The 23,876-nt window shown below is 46.0% G+C and overlaps 1 protein-coding gene across 3 annotated transcripts; it reads right to left on the bottom strand.

Annotated features, from left to right (window-relative positions):
- Positions 1-3,640: 3,640 nt before the first annotated feature.
- On the bottom strand, positions 3,641-23,670 carry EXOG (exo/endonuclease G; the record flags this gene model as incomplete). Of its 3 annotated transcripts, none has more annotated exons than XM_081106509.1 (6): positions 3,641-4,620; positions 13,565-13,679; positions 15,956-16,032; positions 17,685-17,824; positions 20,780-21,627; positions 23,436-23,670. In XM_081106509.1, the coding sequence occupies 4 exons, from the start codon at positions 17,715-17,717 to the stop codon at positions 4,159-4,161; spliced, it is 687 nt and encodes a 228-aa protein (XP_080962635.1). In that variant the 3' UTR covers positions 3,641-4,158. The 3 variants fall into 3 exon arrangements, with proteins under 3 accessions (XP_080962635.1, XP_080962633.1, XP_080962634.1); XM_081106507.1 differs by having other exon boundaries at positions 21,478-21,627; positions 23,436-23,613; XM_081106508.1 differs by lacking the exon at positions 20,780-21,627 and having other exon boundaries at positions 23,436-23,598.
- Between the last annotated feature and the right edge of the window lie 206 nt (positions 23,671-23,876).

Genomic DNA, 23,876 nt, shown 5'->3' with positions numbered 1-23,876 from the left:
GGTGAGGCCACAACATTAGCAACAGAGAAACTGAATTCCCAGAGGATGAGGCCCAGAAATCAGGATTTTAAAAAGATTCCCAGGTGATTCTAATGTGCAGCCAAGGTTAGGGTCTGAAATCCAGGACGCCTGAGCATGGAATGAGAAGGCCTGATGTCTTCAGGAGCTTCCTAGCTCTAAAGGACTATCAGGTGAAAGCAAGTGCCAGCTAGTTGTGAGCCTGGAACGGCCCCCGGGACTTGTAACTGATGGGTAGCAGTTATACGGGCAGGGGGCGGGGGAGGGGCAGGGGGGGGCGGGGTTCGGCTTAATGTGATGAAGCTCTACCACACAGCGAATTGGGTACCTGGGGGCCAAAGGGAATGGGAGGAGGTTCTCCCTTGATATTTCACAAGCTCACAAGACCACCTGCTTGCCACAGGACTCCTGCCTGGGGAATGTGTGTCTGGGGAGGGTGGGGGCAATGCAGGGCATGGTCTGGTTCCAAATCCGGTCGGTCATTAGAACCACCAGTACTGCTTGTTTAAAAATATAGACTCTGGCCTCACACCAGATCTACTGAATCAAAATCTCCAAGCGTGGGATTGGAAAAGCTCACCAGGCAGGCGGTTCTAGATTGAGACTAGAGAAAATACAACATATGAAACGACTGATGCCTGGATGTCTTAAAAAAATATGAAGACATTCTGGGAACACCCGGGCAAATTCTAAGAGAGGTTGTTTATTAGATAATATTGAATTCTTGGTAATGTTCTTACATGTGATACTAATAGTATTTTGGAAATACAGGGAATGGCTTTATTCCGAGGTGATACAGGTCAAAGTATTAGAGAGAGAAGTGCCATGTCTACAACTTTTTTTAAAACAATGAATGAATTTTTAAAAAGCAAAGGAGAAAATATTGAGGCCGAGAGCATTCATTGTACTCTTCTTTCAACTTTTTGTATGCTTGAAATTTTTTTAAAAATGGGGTGGGGGTAGGTAAGCTACCTGGGCTCTGATGGGAGCCCGTGAGGCCCACAGACAAGACAGCCTTGCGGACCCGTGTGGCCCGGGAGCCTGCAGCGCCGTGAGGCTGGCTAGTGGCTTGCAGAGCCTGAGGCTGTGTTGGGGCGGTGTTCGCGGCTGAGGCTCTGGTCTGGAGCCTCTGGGTGCGATAGAGGCCACAGCGCCCCATAAGATGCTGTGCGCTCAGGGGCCGACCAGCCCCTGGGCCGTGTTGGCAAACTCAGGAACTCATCCAGCACATCTCCCTGCCCAGTCACACACAGCCATGTCACAGCGCCGTTCGTCCTGCTCGGCCCTCTCTAACCCTGGGGTGGGTCCCTGGAGGTGGGGCTGGCCTGGAGCAGTCAGTACTGGACTCCTCGACGATCTCCATGAGGACATCCAGAAAAGCAGGCCAGACCGAGGCTGGGCATGGAGGCAGCGGGAGCAGGAGGTCCGTGCTTGTCATGAGGCCTCCCCTGACCAGCTCCACTGAAATGAATTCTAGCAAGTTACACGGAATAGCTCATTTCCCTCACATCCCTGTAATCGTGTTACGTGTACATATTGGTGTCAGTCTCAATCCAGAGACTGAAATAAAAATGTCACGAGGGATAGACATTGATTAGGGAGTGAGCCCCTCACCCAGACGCTGCCAGCAGCAGAGCCCACCCGACGGGAATGGCCCTTCCCCCCGGCAGCCTCCCCTGAGAGAAAAGAATCCCTGGGCGTAAATGGAGCAGAAGGCAGGGTCCCAGGCTCAGCCTGAGAATATGGCAGAACTCAGGAAGGGAAGACTGGATGGTGATACGCTCGGGTTCCATGTGAGGCGCTCCTTTGATCAGATGGACACACGTCATGCAGGGGAGAGGCCCAGGGGGTCTGTGCATCCGAGGCAACAGGGAGGCCCAGGGGGTCTGTGCATCCGAGGCCACAGGGAGGCCCAGGGGGTCTGTGCGTCCGAGGCCACGGAGAGGCCCAGGGGGTCTGTGCGTCCGAGGCCACGGAGAGGCCCAGGGGGTCTGTGCGTCCGAGGCCACGGAGAGGCCCAGGGGGTCTGTGCGTCCGAGGCCACGGAGAGGCCCAGGGGGTCTGTGCGTCCGAGGCCATGGAGAGGCCCAGGGGGTCTGTGCGTCCGAGGCCATGGAGAGGCCCAGGGGGTCTGTGCGTCCGAGGCCATGGAGAGGCCCAGGGGGTCTGTGCATCTGGGTTCAGATAATCCCAGTCCCACTGGAGGAGGCTGAAGTGGGCTGATCCAGAGCAATTCTAAGCTCTGCCCAGTAGTTCCATTTTAAAGTTTGTTTTGCTGGGACTCTTAATTGAAACATTGAGGCCATTCAAACATCACCACTGTATACCAACAAAACTCCTACAGGTAAAATGATAGGGCCGCGCACTTTCTAAACCAGTTATCTCTGCTTTTCACAACGATCAGGTAGTATTTTACAAAGTGAGTAAACACTGAAGATACTGCATTGACTTGAAAGTCATGAGTCCCTGCACAGCACGGACAGAAGCTCGGCAGCTGTGGATATTCAGGTCCAGACAGCACGGTGGCAGGGCGGGCGGCGGGCACCAGGACCTCTTCCCCAGAGCCCCGCTCAGGCTCCTGGAGAAACACTGGGACCCACTGTCACCTCGCCAGCAAGGAAAGTAACAGATGTTTTGGTCACAGTGACATGCTGGCTCTCTATCCCTAGGGAGAGGCTGGCACAGCTAATGGGGAACAGTGTGCTGAGAGGACGGTATTAATCAGACTACCCTGTTCTGACGGCCCCCCACTTCTTTAGCCACAAAAAAAAGCAGAACACGGTTCATCCCTGTCATCTTGCCTTTACCTTAAAGCCTTGGCATTTTCGTGAGAGACATTTCTGTTCTGGTGACACCACTTGGAATGACAGCAGTGATGTAGCGCGTTCAGACAAGTTCCTGGGTCCTGATTTGACGTCTCACTGCCTACCCTTAGGACGCCATGACAGATGCCTCGCAAACCCCAGTCTAGGGATCTGGCTCAGCAAACACGTTCCCCCAGCGATAACTGCCTGTGGGCCACTCGCTCAAACACCACCTGCCCTGCGCTACCCAGGCAGACACAGGCACACAGGCACAAAGCGTGAGCAGGTGAGTCGGTGCACAGAGCCTTCCTGGGTCCCTTAATCTGTGGAACAAAGGCTCACCTGGAAAGCAAGGAGCGCACGCACTGGGCACCATGGAGCCTGAAAGGAGCTGCATTTCCGCAGGCCAGCAGGGACTCTGCTAAACCCACAAAGACGTCCTCCAGCCTTCCAATCCCGGTGACTCTCTCTTCCCAAAGAGCTAAAGAGGGCGGGAGCCAGAGGACAGGAAAGCCCCTTTGGCTTGAGGACAGACAAGAAGCCAGACGCCTCTTACCCAGCAAATCCCGTATTTGCGTCCAAAGCCCGTGTGTAGGGGAAGCTTTGAACGGACCTCATGGCTCCTTCTTAGTCCTTGTGCCTCATTCCTGGGGGGTCACTTCCTCAGAACGGTAAACCCTGGATTTACCCACATATTTCCTCACGAGTCAAACGAGGAGAGTGGTATTTACCTCAGAGGGCCTACGGCAGAAATCGCAGGCCCATGAGAAGAGCAACCAGAAGCAAATACACGGGTGGCCTAAAGCAGGCCTACAGTTGTGAGTATGCGAAAGTTTATCTGTATTATTATTACATTATTGTATGAACAACCATAAATCTGCTTCTGCCCTGCCCAGCGTCATCCTGTCGACAGGGTAACACAGAGGCGCTCCAACAGCTTCTCTAAGACCCGCTCAGGTCCTAAGAAGGAAAACGCAGCACAACGCTGGGTCCCAAGAGCGCCGAGCTGATGCAGGAGACTGTGGACTCGGAGACGAGAAGGTAAGATGCTTCCCATACAGAACACGCCGAGGGGCACGATCTCGCCATCTCACACACAGTCCTCCGGCTGACCCGGCGCAAGGGCAGCCCCGGATCAACAGGTGTTGCAGTTCCTTTAAGTTAGTTCCATATCAAATAAAATACTAACCAAAAAGGGTTAGCTCTTTCGTCTTTTAGGGAGTTTAGTCCTACATTTAGGATTCCATCATTTTTTCAAAGAAGCAAGCCTCTCAAATACATGAGGCTGAAGAGGGCATGTGTCTCACTGCAGTGACACCACACTCCGAGGTGAACCCTAGGACGGCTTTCTCTCCGGGAGTCCTGCCTGCTCCTTAGCTTTGAGTTCTTCCAGTTTCCTCTCATAGCAAGTCATGAAATAATCATCGGGCTCAATCCCTGCGTTCTTCAGGTTCTCCATGATCTTTTCCAGTCTGGGGACCGATCGGGCTCCCTCAATCTTTCTTGTGCTCAGGTACAGAGTGAACTCCTGGAAATCCAGGAGCTTACAGGTGTCCACAGAACAGATATTCCTGATACCATTAGTTCTATCCAAATGAGGGAAAAACACCAGTCCCGACAATCTCTCCAGGTCCTGAAGGCTCACTTGGAATTCACTGAGTTGAGGTTGGAAGCCAATGGCTTCATTGGGCACCACGAAGGCCCCTAGTGCCAGCGGTTCCGTCGACTCTGGGCTTCTGCGAGCCAGGATCACCTTATAAAGGTGTGAGGGGACAGCCACGTTGTCCTCACCGATCACCTAAAAACAAGGCAGCCCTATTAGTGATGCTAATCGATGCTAGCAGTTCCCAAATGTTTCCTGTGAAAACGTGAGATGCATTTCTAAAAATGCACTGACAAGATACCCCATCACAATGAACTTACATTCAACTGCCAAAGGTAAAAATAAACCAAAATACAGATCCACGAGGAAGATAAGCATTTCGTAGGCAGTTTCTATCACGGTCTTAGCGATAACGCCGCCCCAGGGAGCCGGGTCACATCCCTGCTCTGTTTGCAGGACAAAGGGATACCAGAGCCCTTGGTTTTTAATGGACAAGAAAGGCGGTAACTGTCACTTCATCTCATAATCAGAACTTCTGGTCTCTAAACATTTAAAGGTCAAACTGCCAGCTTGGGAACTCTCGCTCTAGAAATCAAAAGATGCTCTTAGTTTATCAAATTCACGAGGGAGCTCAACAAACAGCCTTTACTGTAAAATGAAGTAAATGTAAACGCTGCGTGCTGGGAGGCTTGCACACGCTGGGGCCAGACACAGCTTCTGCAGGTCATCAAATCAAACCCTTTGCAAAGGTGTCCACACAGCAAGAGGGCCAGGGCCAGGCCTGGAAACAACATGGCTGCTCGTGAAGCTTGGCTATCGTGATAAAATAACACTGTGATGAGACCGTCCAATCTCCTTCCAGTGGGTTTAGAAGCCACATCTGTTTTCTCAGAAAGAAACCTGCACACGCATTTCCTTAATGGCCTCCCGTACAACGACACAATCCAGCACCACTGTGCTCGGGGCCCCCTGCCCTTCTCAGGCCTCCTGCCCGAGCAACCCTGCTGGTGCGGGGGCCCTGCGGGGCCAGGTGAGGCAGAGGGCCGAGAGCCGCAGAGGGCTCTCTCTGCTTTCCCCAGGCTCCTACCTACATGGCACGCAGCCTGAGAACTCCGTGGCCATCTGCTGTCGGGCACGTACGGAGGTCCCACTGCCAACACCACGTGCAGAGCCGCAGGGAAGACCCATCCCAGGAAAGATTTCTATAACTAACTGCCTCTGAAGTTAGTGAATATGGCTGATCAGGGAGCAGTTTGAAGTCTATGAAATTATACAATCTATAGACACAAAACCCCCACCCCCTCCAACAAGTCATGTATGCAGCTGGGAGGAAAACACTTCAAGGCAAAAACACACTGAAGGCGAACTCCATGGAGGTCTACAGTGAGCCCAGAGCTCACCAGCAGATGTTAATTCAACTGTGCAACCCCAGGGTCCTGTGCCTGGCACTGCTGGAAACACAGGGATAAGCTTTAAAGTAAATACCTGCTCTCCAGAAGCTTCCCATCTCGAGGAGGAATCCACACACAGCTTTCACTGCAGGTAGGATGAGGTGAGACACCACTACCGAGCACAGGCAACAGCCCTGAGGGGCCGGTGCAGGGAAGTCAGGGACCAGGACGGCACGCACAGCTGCAGCTGAACCAGGGGGAGTTTATGTGGGCATCAAGCGTTCCAGGCACTAGCTGGGGAGCCTGAGGTTGAGCAAATCCTTGGTGCCACCTGGTGGACATCCTCCCTCACTACAGTACAGCTCTCGGACCAACCGAAAGGAACCTTGGACACCATTTGATTATTTTCTCTCCTCAGGGGCTCTCTGTCTACAAACAAACAGTGATTTTCAAAAACAATTAATTGGTCAGGTTCATCTGCTGCCAACCAGGGCTTCTAATCCAGTTCATTAAATTCCAGCCCAAAGCAAGTAAGTTTGACATTTTAAGAGTCATCGTTTTACCTCAAGGAAATATATCATTTCTTTTAGGTTTTCAAAAACTCTCACAACACCCAGAGGACCTCTAGCACTGCTTCTGAGGAACCTGAGAGACCAAGAAGTTCCTGCTACTCACAAGGCGTGATTCTCCCACCACGACCTTCTCACACTATTTCAACAAAGCGGGGAAACACTACCCCTGGAAATAAAGAGAAAAGTGAAAACTTAGCCACTCACTATCCTTTTTGATTCAGTCCGCTCTGTTCTCAGGAAGTAAACATCTTTAAGACAATACAGAAACCAGTCCTATTTGGAAATTGAGAAAGCCCATTGTTTCTTTCTTGAATTTAAGACTTAAAAACAATCCTGAAGTATTTTAGAGCTACCATCTTCTTTGTAGACAATTCAACCTACATAATAAATTTTTCCACTTTTGAGGAAACTGGAAGACTTTCAGAAAATGTTTCTGGACACTACGAGGGTACTGAAGCAGAGTTAGTGGTAGGGTACTAAATCCCAGAGACCTGCTCAGTCCTGGCTTTGTGAAGCTGTAAGACACGCCCACCAGGATCGTCTTCACTGATTCATAAAATCGGTAATAACCCCAACTGCCTATTTCAGAGGATAGTTATGAAGACACACAGACATGTTCATTAGAAAAAGGAGACTTTTAAATCTGCAAGACTTCAATAAACAAGCTATTTTTGTAGTGCATATCATTCAAAAGACAAGAACACAACTGGTACAAAAGACAGTCCTGCAGAGGGACCGAGGGGAAACCTGGGTCGAGCGAGATGAGACCAGTTAAGGGAGCCACTAGGTTTCAGGAGGAGAAAGCATGGGTGCAAAGGGTGCCCCGAACAGAGGACTCAAAGACTTAACACAAACGAAACCCTTTCCACAGACGACTTCGGTATAAAAATACTTTACAGAGAAATCCTTGCTGCTGTCCAAATATCAAAAAGCACTGAACTCTTATCAGATGGTAACAAAAACTGGAAATCAGCTGGGAGTGACTAGAGATACAACTATGCGCTGGCACTCACTCGGGACTTGAAGTTAGTTTTAGTCTGTGCTGGCCTGGGTGTGTTTCCTTCCGTGTAAGAGACAGAAATGACAATCTGCTGCTTTCCCCCACCCCAACCCCACCCCCCAAATCCACACACACAGAGCTGGGCCTTTGTGATGTATCAGTGACCAAAGACACCAGCAGCAAATAATACCCAGTCTAAGTCTGCCCTTCTTCACATCAACTAGGCCTCAGGTGAACTACTAAGCGGGATCGTGAGAAAAACATCTGCACCTGCTAGAACCAGACAGACATAAGATACTGGGGTTTCAAAAATAAAACTGTTGGACACATCGAGAGACCATGCCCTTAAAAAAGTCATGCTGCCCTGACTGGTTTGGCTCAGTGGATAGAACGTCAGCCTGCGGACTGAAAGGTCCCAGGTTCGATTCCAGTCAAGGGCATGTACCTTGGTTGCGGGCACATCCCCAGTGGGGGGTGTGCAGGAGGCAGCTGATCGATGTTTTTCTCTCATCGATGTTTCTAACTCTCTATCCCTCTCCCTTCCTCTCTGTAAAAAATCAATAAAATATATTAAAAAAAAAAAAAGTCATGCCAATCAAGAGAAAGAAACCATGATCCTATATAATAAAGAGCTAATATGCTAATCAGACCGAACAGCAGACCGACTGTCCGGATGACCTTCCGGACAAAGCCAGGGCTGCGAGGGCCGAGCCCCTTGCATGAATTTTGTGCATTGGGCCTCTAGTAATGTCATAAATCGGGACTCCATACCTGAGAGGACAAGAAAAGAGGGACTCACACAAGTGTGGAAAGTCAGCAGGAACGTGGCCAGCCCGTGTGCCATCTGTAAAGTCTCTGCAGGTGCTGCAGCTGCGCAAACCCTGGGAGACAGGCCTCTCCCACTGGGGTACCTGCTCTGGGCAAGACACCGGAGACTGCCACATCACCGTAAAACAAACCCTGTCTTCCCAGATGTCAATTCTACTTGAATATTAACCAGTAAAATAATTTTTCAATTAAAACAGATACGAAAATGAAAAGGTTTGCCTAAAGATAAAAAAGGAATTTTTTTTAAAAATTACTCCCTGATCACTTCAAGTGATGCCTTAAGATCCCTGGGCATGTGTTCCATGCCCTGAGCTCCAGGAGTGGGTGACAGTTGGTAAGTAATGCTGCAGAGGGAACACAGACTGTTAAGCACATGTTACCACCACCACCGGGTCATAAAACCTGAAGCTCACTCTGTTGTCAGGTCAATTAGAATGTTCAGGCCAGAATCCTCCGGTGTGTTTGTCTTGTGCGGAATCGGTCTCTTCTGGAAACACGCACATCAGAGAGAGCACATGGGTGGCCTCAGCTATAATAAAGGGGGTGATTCTGATTAGAGCTGTCAGGTGACTCACTTCTGGTAAAATCACTGCTACTTACATTCCCTGAGGCTCACGTTCACGCAAGTCCTAGGATGCTGTGATCCTTCCCTACATATTCTACGGGACATTTCTGCCTGCCTGTCAGGAATCCTCCTCTTGGCCCATTTTCTGCTATTTTTGTGCGCTAGCAAATATCACTCCTAACTGCTCTCCAGCCACACTATCTTTTACCTCCTGGCCTTCAGCTTCTGTATATGAAGAGAGCAGCAACCCCTCGGGAGACTTCTGAGAGCTTCAGAGAACAGTGCTCCGAATAACTGGCAATTCTCATACACGCAGACAGACCCATGCCCACATCCCGCCTTCGACAATTACTAGCTATGCGACTTGGACTTGACCCCTCGAAACCTCAATTTCCTTACCTACAGAAGATGACTACTTGGATGTGAGGGCTGTTTGTGAGGAGTGAATGAAAGCGACGTATAGAGCTACTTATAGTGTGGTCTATATGGCCCTCAATAAATACCAGTTCATGTGCTGCATTTCCTCCAAAGTATACACATGTATGCTTCATGCTACATAGAAATCTAAATAAATACCCTTACTTTTATTAGGTACGTTCTCCTAAGACGTACAAGTATTCAGAGAATACTTGTAAATAAGCAGTAAATATTAAAAGGCGGGATCTGAGAAAACAAAATGCTTCTGGGCACTGGGAATTCCCTGGGAAACAAGAATTCACAATTCAAGTATTTACTCCTGGGAGGAACAGACCTCCATCTCGGGCTGGGCAATGCTGGGCCCTCTCTCTCAGCATCGCTAACGGACATGGTTTTGCCCACAGCTATTTTGCGTGAATTGCTAGCAAACAGCTGAACTTTTAACCTGGGCACTCAAGGTTTTTAACACCTGGCCCCAGCCACCTTTCCTTCTATTTCTGTCTCTTTCCTAATATGAACGCTCCAACCCAAATGTCAGGAGCTCGCTGCTTCTCAGCACACATCCTACCTTTTTCTCTGTCTTCTGTTTTCCTCCCATGTCTGTTTTCCTTAACCAAATTTTTGTCCATGCACACATAAAAAATTTCTAGCCCAATTGAAGTGCCAAGCTCTGAGACAATTTTTCCAATTTACTCAGGGATTATATTTTGCTTTAGATATAGACATAGATATATGCTGATATGCTAAAGATTTTAAGTTTAAAATTTCACCTGAAAGCAAGTTCCATTTGAAAAATAATGCTAAATCTAACAAAAGCTGTTAGTTGATTACAGAGAAATTGTTAGTAAAAAGTAAAATATATAAAAGTATATTTTACTTTGATATAATTCCAAGAAAGAATGAAAAACTATATGCCTCACTAGAAATATAGATTCCTATTAACATTCAACTTTACATTCACATCCACCTTCCCCCCCCCCTCTCTCTCTCACACACACACACACACACACACACACACACACACACACACAGTATGCTTTCTTTATGACCAGGAACTATAAATCTCATTCTCAAAAAACCAGAGAAAAATGGAAAATGGAGAAAAAAGGCTCCCAACAGCGAGCCACTAAAGCGACAGCATTCACATACTTCTTTCTGAAGGCTCTCCCACCTATTATAAAAGGCTGAAAGTAAACGTGGTGAACACACATGACAAGCCAAACAGCCGACCGAGCGCTCAAGAATCAACCTGTCATCCAGATCTTGGTTTCTAAATACCAACCTCCATTAAAAGGAACGAGGGCTTCCCGGAAAAACGGATAATCCCAGAGTTTGGCCAAGATGAGCTTGGGAAATCACATTACCCCAGAAAGCAGGAAATGCTAAAATGATTAGAACGTGTCAAAAGGACACAGGCGACAGCTGGGAGGAGCTCCCACTGCCCAATATGGGAAAATCTGAGCATCAAAATGAATACACAGTAAACTGATTAAAACTCACTGAATAAACTAAGAGCCCATGAGTTCACACTGATAATATGAAGGCTAAGCTCCTCCTCCGTAGAAGGTCAACTAATAAAGCAGACGGGGTGGCTCAGGTGGTTGGAGCGCTGTCTCAGGCACCAAAAGGTTGCGGGTTCAATTCTCAGTCGGGGAGTGTGGCAGGCAACCAATAGATGTTTCTCTCTCTCTCTCTCCCTTCCTCTCTCTCTAATATCAATAAACATATCCTCTGGTGAAGATTTTTTAAAAATGTAGAAGGAATAAGAATTAGAAAATCGTCATTTGGCAACTATTATAGTAATAACTGATTCAGGGAAGAATCATTAACAGGTGCTAAAACTAGCAGGTGAAGGGAAGAAAATTTACATGGTCTCAAAGTATTTCCAGAGATCACTACTTCATTTCAAAGGGGAAAATGGTAACTGAGCAGTGACTGAATCTGCAGGAGACCACCTTAACCACGTGACCGAAGCTATTATCGTCAATAGCAGGACAAACAAATCACATGCATCCTGAAACGACGCACTGAGGCGCACACAGGAGAACCGCTGTGGTGTTCTGCCAGAAACATGACTGAACCAAATCACCAGGAAACAACAGATAGACCCAATCTGAGAACATACTGCAAAACTGGCCTGTATTCTTCAAATGTCAACGTCATTAAAGACAAAAAGGCTGCAGGACTAACTGTTTCAGATTAAATGCATCATCCTGGATTGCATCCTGCATCAGTTCTCCACGGATCATTCCTTCCTTGAAGTGCTTCCGTCACTTGCCATCTGGGACCCCACTGATTCTTCTCCTGCCTCAGAGGTTCCTCCTTCTGTCTCCCTTGCTGGGCGACCCTCCTCCTCTCAACCTCTAAGGCAGTGGTTCTCAACCTTCTGGCCCTTTAAATACAGTTCCTCATGTTGTGACCCAACCATAACATTACTTTCTTTGCTACTTCATAACTGTAATGTTGCTACTGTTATGAATCGTAATGTAAATATCTGATATGCAGGATGGTCTTAGGCGACCCCCGTGAAAGGGTCATTCAACCGCCAAAGGGGTCGCGACCCACAGGTTGAGAACCGCTGCTCTAAAGGCCTGAGTTCTCTGTGGTCCGGACCTCAGATCTGTCCTCTTTTATCTATACTCATTCACATGATCTCATTAGAGCTTTAAATACCATCTGTGTGCTGACCAGTCCCAACAGCCTCTCCTCTGAAATCCAAACTCACAGCCTAACTATTCAGTCTCCATTTGCACATCAGCAATCTCAAATGCATACAGCCAAAACACAACCCAACTTCTATCTAGCCCCTAAACCTGCCCCTCTCTGGTCTTCATGATCTCAGACTGAAAACATAGCTGCTATCCTTGCCTCTTTCCCTCTTATTCTACTACTAATCCACTAGGAAGCCCCACGGGTTCTACCTGCAAGGCACATCCTACATCAGACCACTTCTCACCATTTCTACCACCACCTCCCTACTCAAGTCATTATTCCTCATTTAGACCATTCCATTCGCCTCCTAATTGGTCCCCTATTTCCACCTCGGTTTCCTGTTCTTCATGTGCAGCAGCCAGCCTGGGCTTTAAAAATGTAAACGAGATTATGCCACTGTCCTGATCAAAACCTTACAAGTGTCCTATCTCACTTAACACAACCCAGACTTCCTCCCAGTGCCTCCCTCCGTGACTTACCCCTTCCCCTCAGTGCGCTCTCGGCTCCAGCCACACTGGCATTCTAGCTGTTCCTGAACACACTGAGCTAAATCGCGCCCGTGTCTTGCACTTGCTTGACAACTCTTCACATGGGTTGCTCTGTCATGTCCCTTAGATTTCTGCTCAGCCTCACTCCCCCGAGTGGCCCAGCCTTTCTTTCCCTCCCCCACTATAACTCCACAGGTCTTATTTTTCCTGGCCATTTTGTTGATGGTGTACCTCCTCCACTATAATGTAACCTCCATGTAACATACAGCCTTGCTTATTGCTGTATCAGAAGCACACAGAACAGCACCAGGTATATCTTGGAAGCTTAGGAAATATTTGTTGAATAAAAGGGAGGGAGAGCGGAGGGATAGCGAGAGGGAGGGAGGGAAGGAGGGAGTTAACAAGTAGTCTAAATTAGAAAGGAAGTCAGGGGCTCCAAGAATAATGTCTCAAGAAGAAACTGATTTACCTTTTTTTTTAAAAAATAGTGATAAGGTTAAATGCTCTGAATTAGAAAGTAAAAGCATAGTATTACATTTTTAAGAACAATAATTATAATACTGTACACTGCCACCTTACTTTCCACTTCTCAGTTTTTTGCTTGTGGCAATACTCATCTCAAGTGGCATAGCCGTAATGATATAGGATTATATCTACTTCTTTACAAGTCCAAACATACTACTTACACATTCATGATACTATAAATGCTGGTTTTATATTTTCGATAGGCCCAGGATTATAAACTCAATGACCAAGGGCTAAAGGGAAAATGTAAATGGTGAAACAGGCCGGGTGGACTACCGTGAACCGAAGAGCATGCGCTCAGCCCCAGGAGCAAGCGGCTGCTCTCATCTAGTGAGCGTGCCTGTGGGAATCCATGCCACGTGTGACCGAGTCAGCTGACGTGTTTAGGGGAAGCTGAAATCTGGATTTATGTGACAACTCCCAATTATTAAACATTATCAACTAGTTCAAAACAACATCCTATGCAAACCAAATAAAGCCTCTGTTTATAACCTCTGATACAGGCAAAGCTTGGACTAAATTATAGCTAGCAAACATAACTGTTAATTCTGTTCAATAAGTGAAATAAAAAGGAGAAAACCAGGAGGAGATTATAATCTCATACAAAGAGCATAAGCCTGAATGTTAAAACATGTCCCTACCTGGTAGCTAACTATTTTCTTTCCATCACTTCCAGTCTGAGGTAAGGTCAACGGTCCAGATACAATCCAAACATCGTCAAACCTCTCTGTCAGTTCTCGACAGTACATTTCTATTCTGAAAAACAATGCAAAAAAATGTATGATATTCTCACAGGCTTAAACACAGAAAAGAAGCAAACCATACCAAGTCCCTAGGAAAGATGCCAAGGACACTTAACTAGAGGCATTAATATAAACAAGATATGGCACAAAACATTGTAAGCATGTAAGCAATGCTGTTCCCAGTTTGTTTACCACACAAAAAAACTTAAAAATCACACACATTAATACAATTATCTAAATTTTACTCTGTGTGCATTGTGTTCATTTTAGAACTGAAATTTTGTTTTGTTTTCTTCCTTATTTTTCTATGCTGTAGTTCTTAAACTTTCACAAGAATGTAGTGTCATTCCAACTAAGTTGATCTTTTTATTTAAGTACTAGAGGCCCAATGCACGAATTCGTGCATAGGTGGGGTTCCTTGACCTGGTGGGCGATCAGGGCCGACTGGGGCTGGCTGGCCGGGGGGAGGGACTGTGGGAGGTTGGCTGGCCCCAGGGGGTTGGCTGTGAGAGCACACTGACCACCAGGGGGCAGCTCCTGCATTGAGCATCTGTCCTGGTGGTCAGTGCACATCATAGTGACCAGTCTTTCAGTCGACTGGTTGTAATGGTCGCTTAGGCTCATATATATATATATATATATATATATATATATATATATATAATTTCCTATTGTGGGGCAATTGGGTTTACTCTAACACTTGTTATGTAATGCAACATTAATTCCTTAGGATAAATTTCAAGGGCCAAAATTACTTTACTGAGTATTTTAATGACACTTGATTATATGTCCTACTAATATTTTTAATGGAATTGTTCCACTTTACTCTATACACTGCAAAATGACACAGCAGTTCTACAGCAATCTTTACCACACTGGGATGTGGCACTTAAAAACTGTTTTTGCTCATTTACTGGATAAAAATGGCCAGCAGTTTCAATATGCACTTCTTATACTGCAGTTGAGCTTCATGAGACAACAGTGCATCTCACCATTCCTGTCTCATTATCTAAAAAGTAAAGTCACAGCATGTATGCCCAATAACAAAGTAGAGTTTTCCTCCCAAAATATATCTCTCAGGATGTTAAACACTTCCATAGGTTTGTAATCAGACAGAATATGCAAAGGAAACCGTAAGACAAATATCCCAGATTTTCAACAAATAATTTACAAGAAAAAAAGGGGGGGAAGGGAAACTTATGATTAAAAGGGAGTGAAGAAAAATATCACCCAAATCTACATGTAGACCTTGTTTAAAGCCTGACTCAAACCAATCAACAACAAATTAAAGACAATCAGGAAAATGTGAACACCGACTGTAAAATTGGTAATAAGGAATTACTATTAATTTTTGGTGGCAATAATAGTACCATAGTTATATTTTAAAAGAATCTTTATCTTTTAAAAATATATAGTGAAATAGTAAAACAACATCTCTGTGACCTGCTTACACTAATCTGAGTAGAGTAAGGGGGGTATGTAGACGACACAGACGCGGCCCCAACTGACAACCACTGCAGTCAGCTGTAGTGTGCAGGTGCTCTCTTAGTTACTTCATTTTATTCCACAAAAGTACTACTTGGGGAAAACACTGCAACTGGAAACAGTCTCATTCAGTGCTAGTTTTAAATGCTTAAAGAGATACCCTGACAGAACAGACTTAAAACTGGTTAATGGTTATATTTAATTGTACCAATTTTTTTTTTTTAAGCTAGCAACTCTAGCTTACAAGTAGAGAAAAACACAGTGTTTTCTGGACATATTAAAAAAATACTTTATGCCTTAGCAATAGTATTTTCTTCCAGAATCTGACTTCTGACCAATGGCAAACATGATCAAAATGACTGGCTATGGCCATAACCAGTTTGGCTCAGTGGATAGAGCGTCAGCCTGCGGACTCAAGGATCCCAGGTTCAATTCCGGTCAAGGGCATGTACCTTGGTTGCGGGCACATCCCCAGTGGGGAGTGTGCAGGAGGCAGCTGATCGATGTTTCTCTCTCATCGATGTTTCTAATTCTCTATCCCTCTCCCTTCCTCTCTGTAAAAAAATCAATAAAATAAAATAAAAAGAATGAAAATGACTGGCTATGTTTTGAAGTCTGTCCTCCCATAGAAAACTATACTCCTGAAATACAGCAAAGAAAACTAGTCCAAAGTACTTCATTAAAGTACTTCCAGTAGAAATACCTTTTGATAAACAAAAACAGAAGCAGCTGATAAGCAACTAGCAAATTCTCCTCACATCATTCATCTCCCACAGAATCACACCTTTAAAACTCTCACCTCACCTGTTCCAATATCCAGCATTATTATCAAAATTCTGAGGCACAATATTAGAAAGGTAGAAGGTTTCAGCCATGGCTTTCTGTGAAAAGAAATAACAAGAGTAACTTGTACTGAAATGCCTTCTCCCCCGGAGATTTTACAAAGCAGAGAACACCAGCTCCTTATTCATGTGTTAGCTCTAGGAAATTAACTTATTTAGATAAAGGAAAGCCAGAGGTATGCTGGGACACAAAGTTTAATAATGATTATTCAAAATAAGGACTATAACAAAATAAGTAGACTGGTGTGCTAGCTTTCTTCATAATTTATAAAATTCAAACCTATAGTGTAGATTCTAAGAACTAAAAGTTTCCAATATGAAGCTGAAGAGTTTTACCCTAAATTCTGGTTTTAAGCCTCTGACAATTTTTCAAAGGTCAACTTTTAGGAATTTTATTTAAGTAGCACAGTACAACTTATCAGTTCAAAGGTGCAGAGAAACATTCTTGTTCTGGCCACTACGTGTTCATTCATTTTGCACTTCTGACCCGTAGACACGGAGCTCTGTAAGTATATTTCCTTTCGTTGAGCTACACTAACTGCCAAACCAGTTACCTCCTCTTCCAGCAGTGGCTCTCACCCTTGGCTGCACATTGGAATAAACCAGGGAACTTTAAAAACATGGATGCCTGGCCCGGCCAGCGGCTCAGCTGGTTGAGCATCCATCCTGTGCACGGGAAGATTACTGGTTAGGGTCCCAGTCAGGGAACAGACCTGTGTTGTGGGTTTGGTTGGGGTACATACAGAGGGCAAAAAGTTGATGTTTCTCTCTCTCTCTCTCTCTCTCTCTCTCTCTCTCTCTCTCTCTCTCTCTCTTTCTCTCTCTCTCTCTCTCCCTCCCTCCCTCCCTTCTTCTAAGTATGTCCTCAAGTGAGGATGCCTGCATTCCACCACCAGAGTTTCTGACTTACCTGCTCTGGGTTACAGCCCTGGGCATCAGGAATTTTTAAAATTCCCCTAGGTGACTACAATGAGTACCTCGAGTTGAGAACCACTATCTTAATGATGAAAATCACGAACAATTCATGCAGTAAATGTCAGTATCATAAAAGATATGTATCTTCTTTTTTAGCAGAGAAATTATCCTAAATTAAAGGAGACTGGAGACATATGACAACTAAATGTGATTCATAATTGGATACTGGATCCAAAAAAAGCTGTAAGAAACATGATTAGAACAATTTGGCAAATCTGAAATGCAAACTGTATATTAGAAATTATTGTACAAATATACAAAAACACATATGCACACATTTTTGGGTATAATGACACTCTTGTCATATCTACAAATATTCTTTCTTAAATGATACAATCTCCTAAGCCATCTATTTTGAAATGAAGTGTTATGATGTCTGTGACGGCTAAAATTTTATACACACGCACACGTAAAGTAAATATCAAAATGTGTTTGCTGTACTCTCTTTTCAACTTTCCTACAGGTCTGACATTTTTCAAAATAAAAACGAGCAGCTTTAGCTCCTTTTGGCTTTCCAGTTCCCTTTTACACAGCTTTAGTTTTCCTCAACCTGTTTAATAATGTCTCAGCATCTGAGCAAGAAATAAAGTCAGGGAGGGAAAAAAAAAGTATAGAAAATCTCAAGTTTTAAGGTTGGGCTGCTTGATGGTTAATCTCCATGTCCCCCGGTACAATGCCAGCCCCACATTCCCATCCCGCCCCCACAACATGCTTACAGATGAAAACTTGTTATTTCCCGCTGGAGCCATGTGTCCTCGTGACCACCCACTTCCAATGTAGTCCTTGTTCAAGGCACTGAAGGCTGGAGGGATGTAGGGATCAGGCTTGAATTTACAGTTCCTTCTGTCTGCGGCACCTGAAGAAAAACACACAAATGACTACGTTATCAGTGGACAAAGGTCCCTCACAATTCTCTAAGCAAGGCAAGCTGGCTGCTCTGGCCAGTATCTCTCTGAGCAGCTAGTCGTTAGTGACTGCATGCATGTCTCAAGTTCCTGGGATAGTTCAGATACTTCATCTGAATTTAGCAAGGACTAGTCTAGGGAAGAATGCTTTTCATACAGTGTAGTTATCTCATATACTTTTGTTTCTAGCCTTTCAAGTTAAAGGGGGAAATATTTCCTGAATAGTATTTACATAAAAACAATAACCAATTAAATAGCTGAGCTGTCTAAATAAAAAGCTTAGCTACTAAATAAATTCTTGCTTTTTAAAAAGACCCCATATATTGTATTTTGTATGACTGTATTTGACAAGTTTACATGGACTGAAATAAAGGATATATATAGACACAAAACAATTTGTTCTGGGCAGGCACAGCCTAGCTGAGGGGAAGAGTGTCTCTGATATCTTGCTTACTGCCTCTTAAGCCATGACAAAACAAGTATTTAAGTTATGAGCTCAATCCAAAAAAATTCCAGAAATAAAACATCTAAGTACCACATGGGAGAGAAGAAATCTCAATTTTACTTATATTCTGATACCTCTGAAATAGTGTGCCACAGTGGACATCAGCAAATCCTAACTCTACATTTTCTATCATTAGGACAGAGCTTATTAAATTACAACAATTATGAGGATAGATGGAATATACTCAGACTGCTACTAAAAAAAAAAAAAGTAAAATGGAGATCAATAAAGTTACTGACTGCAATGTCATTTCATTCAGCCAGGAATAATTTTTAAATTATTAGATTCCAAGGTTCAGAGTAAAGTATCTAATACCTAGCTTTTTAGAATCTTCATAAAGAAAAAGTTACTGGGTATACAGAAGAATTATTAGTAAACTTCTCCAAGTGTCACTACCACTGAAATCGCTTCCTTGCATGCTTGCTGCTCACTGCCCTTGAAAAATCATTTGTGGGAATTTCTAAAGGCCTAGGATGAAGAAGCCTTCTGGAGCATGCATATAAATTCACTTCTTCTAGCAGGTGTCTGGAGGCATCAGCAGTGGAGGACCATTTCAAACCAAGCTCAGGACTTAAGCTTCCTTGAACAATCAATCCAGGCTACACGGCTTCAGGCTACAGGTCTGCACAGGCAGTCTGCGGCCTCAACTTCCCCAGAAGAAGCTTTTTAATCTACTTGTTAACCCTTCTCTGCTCAGGGCAAGACAACCTGCCATGTAGCCCCCCATGGTGGGCAGGCAAGTTAGTTCTGGTTCACCCTTCCCTAAGGGTGCAGCCCTCTGGGGTTCTAGGTTAATGTTGGGAGGGTCTCCGATAAGACAGTCTACCTTGGGTGAACCCTAGGTCTTGCCTTCAGGCCACCTCACCCTATAAGGCTGCAGAACCAAAGGCAATGTGCCTTTGGTTCGCCAGGACTGCCCTTACCTCTCTGGATTCTAGCTTTTTCCCAAATATAAGTTGGGAACCACCATCTTAATGATGAAAATCACCAACAATTCATGCAGTCAATGTCAATGTCATAAGACATTTCTATTCCTTTTTGGCAGAGAAATTATCCTAAATTAAAGGAGACTGGAGACATATGACAACTAAATGCATTATGTGATTCATAACTGGATACTGGATCCAAAAGCAGCTGTGTAAAGAACATAACTGGAACAATTTGGCAAATCTGAAATGCAAACTATATTCTAGATATATAGCCTGGCAATTCTCCACTATCCTGTTGACTCTGCATTTTCATGAGTGTGATTTTTTAAAATATACTTCTTACATACCTCTAATAACATTCTTGTTTTTAGCAGGAGAGTTAGTCTGATTAACTTCATCACTACTAAAAACAAGACACTTTACATTAAACTTAAGTAAATCACAGGTATATTCCTTCCTGTTTTCAAATATAAGTAATTGGCTCTATTTACCTCCTCAAACCTTACACAGCTCATGGGTTTATTATATGAAACTCATTGCTTTTCTTACATGCCCCTGAAAGAAATAACTTAATAGCAGAATAAAATTAGTACAAGCCAAAATACCTTATTATCTTAGGAAAATTTTTGCATTTAAAGGAAACTCATTAGGCTTAAGACTAATTCAAATGAGTTTCCCTTGATGCAAATTTATAATCAAGTCTCAACTGCTATGATAACTGCTCATCAGCTTCTCTCCGGCGGCAAACACATTCCAAGCCTCCTGCTGTTATGCTGGTTGGTGTGCACTCTATGGAGGCACGCACTCATTTTAATAGCAGCATTTTTATATACATAAAGATGGCACATGCTGCAAAGCAAAGGAGATATAACTTGTGGGCCACATAGCAAATTAAAAGGCAAAATACAAAATAAGAATAAAACGACTATGACAAAAGGCAATATCCGTAATATATGAGAACTACTACTAATCAATTCAAAAGAGTATCCCGCCCTGACCGGTTTGGCTCAGTGGATAGAGCCAGCCTGCGGACTGAAGGGTCCCAGGTTCGAGTCCAGTCAAGGGCATGTAACTTGGTTGTGGACACATCCCCAGTAGGGGGTGCGCAGGAGGCAGCTGATCGATGTTTCTAACTCTCTATCCCTCTCCCTTCCTCTCTGTAAAAAATCAATAAAACATTTTTTTTTAAAAAAAGAGTATCCCAACTGAAAATAGTAAAGGATAATTCACAAAATACTAACCCTCACTGGCAACCAATAAGTGCAAGTAAAACCAGCTATTAAACCGGTAAAGCCCAATAATGCCCATTATGGGTGAGGGCTGAGAGAGGACAAATAGTGATGGCAAGAGTGTAAATTGAAATCATCTACCCAGAAATCAATTTGACACTGAATATCAAGACCTGGCCATCTTAATTACAGGAATCTCCCAAGACTTAGGGACACATGAACAGACTTCACACACCTACCTACCTCTCCAGTCTCATGTCACATCGTGGCCTCCCTTGCTGCAGCCACTCTGGCCTTCTTTTAGTTCCCAAACGAACACAACTCTTCATACTGGGGCCTTGAAAGAGGCAACTGTGCTTTTCTTTCTGCCTGGAATGCTCTTCTCCATATCGCATGGCCCCCCGACTCCTCTGCCATCCCCCCTTTAGGCCACTTGGTTAGAGAAGCCTCGCTACTCAAACTCAGGTTCCCCTGTTATGATCCCTTATACTCTCCACTGTTCTTTGATTATACAAACCCAAACTACAATCACGTTTCCCTCAGAAAAGTTATCACCAACTGTAATTATACATTCATGATTGTTTGGTAAGTCAACCCACACCCACTCCACCTCAAAGTGCCATGGTCACTCCTGTATCCCCAAGATTGAGCCGTGTCAGACACACTAAAAGTAGCTGTGGAGATAACGAATGGATGCTGCTTATTGCAGCAATACTGATGGCATATTTATGTGTCAACATATGGATCCTCTCAGCCCCTGAGGCAGCTGGGAAGGGTCGGGGGCTCCCTGACTGCCAGGCAGGGTCCGTTTATCCAGTGAGCTACACAAACACCATCTTCTAAACGTGCTGTCACGTGAAAAGGGTTGAGCTGATCGCTAACGCCCCGTGTTCCACATCTGGAAACACCTCCCAGCGATGCCTTCACTTCTAACCACCTACCCATGATCTTGCTTTTGGATATATGCTCAAGAACCCATCTAGGCACCCGCTTCGACTGGTCGTAAGACAAGGCATGGTTAGTGTAACACCGCGTCTCCGTTCCAGTTAGAGGAAACCCAAACTGTCCCAAGAGAGCCTTTTCTGCAGAACCTAAAAACGAAAAACAAAAATAACCCAGTTAGTAACTCTTATTAGGAACAAAAAATGATAAGTAAAGGAAGAGGGGCAAGACTTACAAAGGACCGGCTCAAAAGTTAATCAACCAAGAGATGTTGTTTTTGCAATTACCTGTAACACAGACAAGAGACTGGAGACAAAAGGCAGGTCTTGCCGATATCCAGTTGTGCAGTTATAGCAAGATAAACTGCAACTCTCTCCTTCACTTTCAAATAAGGACCTGATCTGACTGGTCTTTCACATCGAAGTTGCAAATCTCTGCCCCACAAAGTACTGTGTATACAAAAGCAGCAGAGGAACAACTCTTGTCATTACTAGTCATTGGCATGACTGAATGGGAATGAGCCGCCCTACTCATTATGTCTTAAGAGTTAATGTGGGGCCTGGCTGGCGTGGCTCAGTGGTTGGGCAGGAACCTATGAACCAGGGAGGTCACGGTTGGATTCCCAGTCAGGGCACAGGCCCAGGCTGCCAGCTGGGTCCCCAGTAGGGGCAGCCAATCTGTGATTCTCTCTCATCACTGATGTTTCTCTCTCCCTCTGCCTTTCTCTCTGAAATCAATAAAAATATATTTTTTAAAAAGAGTTAATGTGGGGACCAAAGCACAGCCGTTTTAAATTTATTTATGTATTTATTTGTTAATCCTCATCTGAGGATATTTTTTCCATTGCTTTTTAGAGAGCGGGAGGGAGGGAGGGAGGAAGTGTATAGGGAGGGATGGGGGGAGAGAAAGAGAGACACATTGATTGGTTGCCTCCCACATGCACCCCAACCAGGGTGGGGATCCAACCTGCAACCCAGGTATCTGCCCTTAACCGGAAATCGAACCCAAGACCCTTCAGTGCATGGTCAACACTCTAACCACTGAGCACACCGGCCCGGGCTTCAATTTTTTTAAAGGTCTTCATTCACTGACACTATGCCTCATGGTTCTGGTATTGCTACAGCAAGACAGTAGTAAACCTGGTATTTTTCCTAGTGGGAGAAACCCCGCACGCGTTCAACGGGGAGTTCAGTTTCAAAATAAACCTGCCTGGGTGCCTTCTCCAGTCTTTCAACAAATAGGAGAGGCCCAGTGCACGAATTCGTGCACGGTCAGGTCTGGCCGGCTGCCCCAATGGAGGCTGATCAGGGCCTGGCCGGTGGTGGGGACGGGACAGGGGAGGTTGGCCGCCCGCCCCTGGTCCGCCTGGTTGGTGGGCTGCAGTGGGCACCACAGGACCGGTCATTCAGGCATCATTCGGGCACCGAGGTCGCTGGCTTTTTACAGACACGGACTAGCTCTCTTGCTAACCCGAGTCTCAGAAGAGCACGTTCAATGAGCTCGCGGGGGGGGGGGGGGGGGGGGAGGGTAAGATCGGGCCCACCTGGGGGCGTGGGTTCGGACAGACTCTGAAGACGGGCTCGCTGGCCTTCCTCCTGCGAACCGTACACTGAGAGCAGCACGGCGTGGGCGCTCACCGCCCTCCGCACTCAGGGAACGCCCATCACGTTACCCGCCAGCGGCCGGAGTGAGGATGGACAGACAGACTCCGCCGCCTCTCGGGAGCCAGCAACCCGGGGCGGGCAGACAGGAACTCACGCAAAGGGTGACGAACACGGTGAGGGCAAGGAGAGATGGAATCCCGGGGGAAGGACGTGGGTGGGAGAGGCAGCCTAGCCTAGGGGGACGCGGGGAGCGGAGGCCGAGCAGGGAGCCGCGCGGGGAGGCGGGAGACATGGACTCGCGCCCGACAGACACCTGGGTCGGGGAAGGGGAAGGGGAAGCAGGCCCCGCTCACCTCCCGGCTCCCTCGCCGCCAACGCAGCCTCAGTGCCCTGACTCCGGAGGAACTGCCAGGCCGTGAGCCCGGCTCCCGCGGCGCCCACCACAGCTCCGGCTACGAAGCCGCTGAAAAAGCGCCGAGAGCGAGCGAGCCGGGCTGCAAAACTTTTGGCAGCCATCGTCGCCGCGGCCCGGGGCTGCACGCACGCGCGCGCACACGGCTTTGCCGCCTGAAAGCCCATCCCAACCTCGGGACCGAGACGCGCATGCGCAACCTGAGGCTCTCCGGAGACCCGAGGCCCGGAATGCGCACGCGCGCGCGCGCCCTCTCCGCGGAGGGCCTCGCGCGCCCCCTGGTGACACACCGGGAGGCCCAAGCGCACCCCCCTCCATCCCTGGTTCCACTTGAAGGTCTTGAAGACTCAGTCATGTGTATACCCAGTCCCGCGGGGAAGAA

The sequence above is a fragment of the Myotis nattereri genome (genome assembly GCF_964212035.1).
Source record: "Myotis nattereri genome assembly, chromosome: 14".
Classification (NCBI taxonomy): domain Eukaryota; kingdom Metazoa; phylum Chordata; class Mammalia; order Chiroptera; family Vespertilionidae; genus Myotis; species Myotis nattereri.
This window is presented reverse-complemented; position numbering and strand designations above follow the sequence as displayed.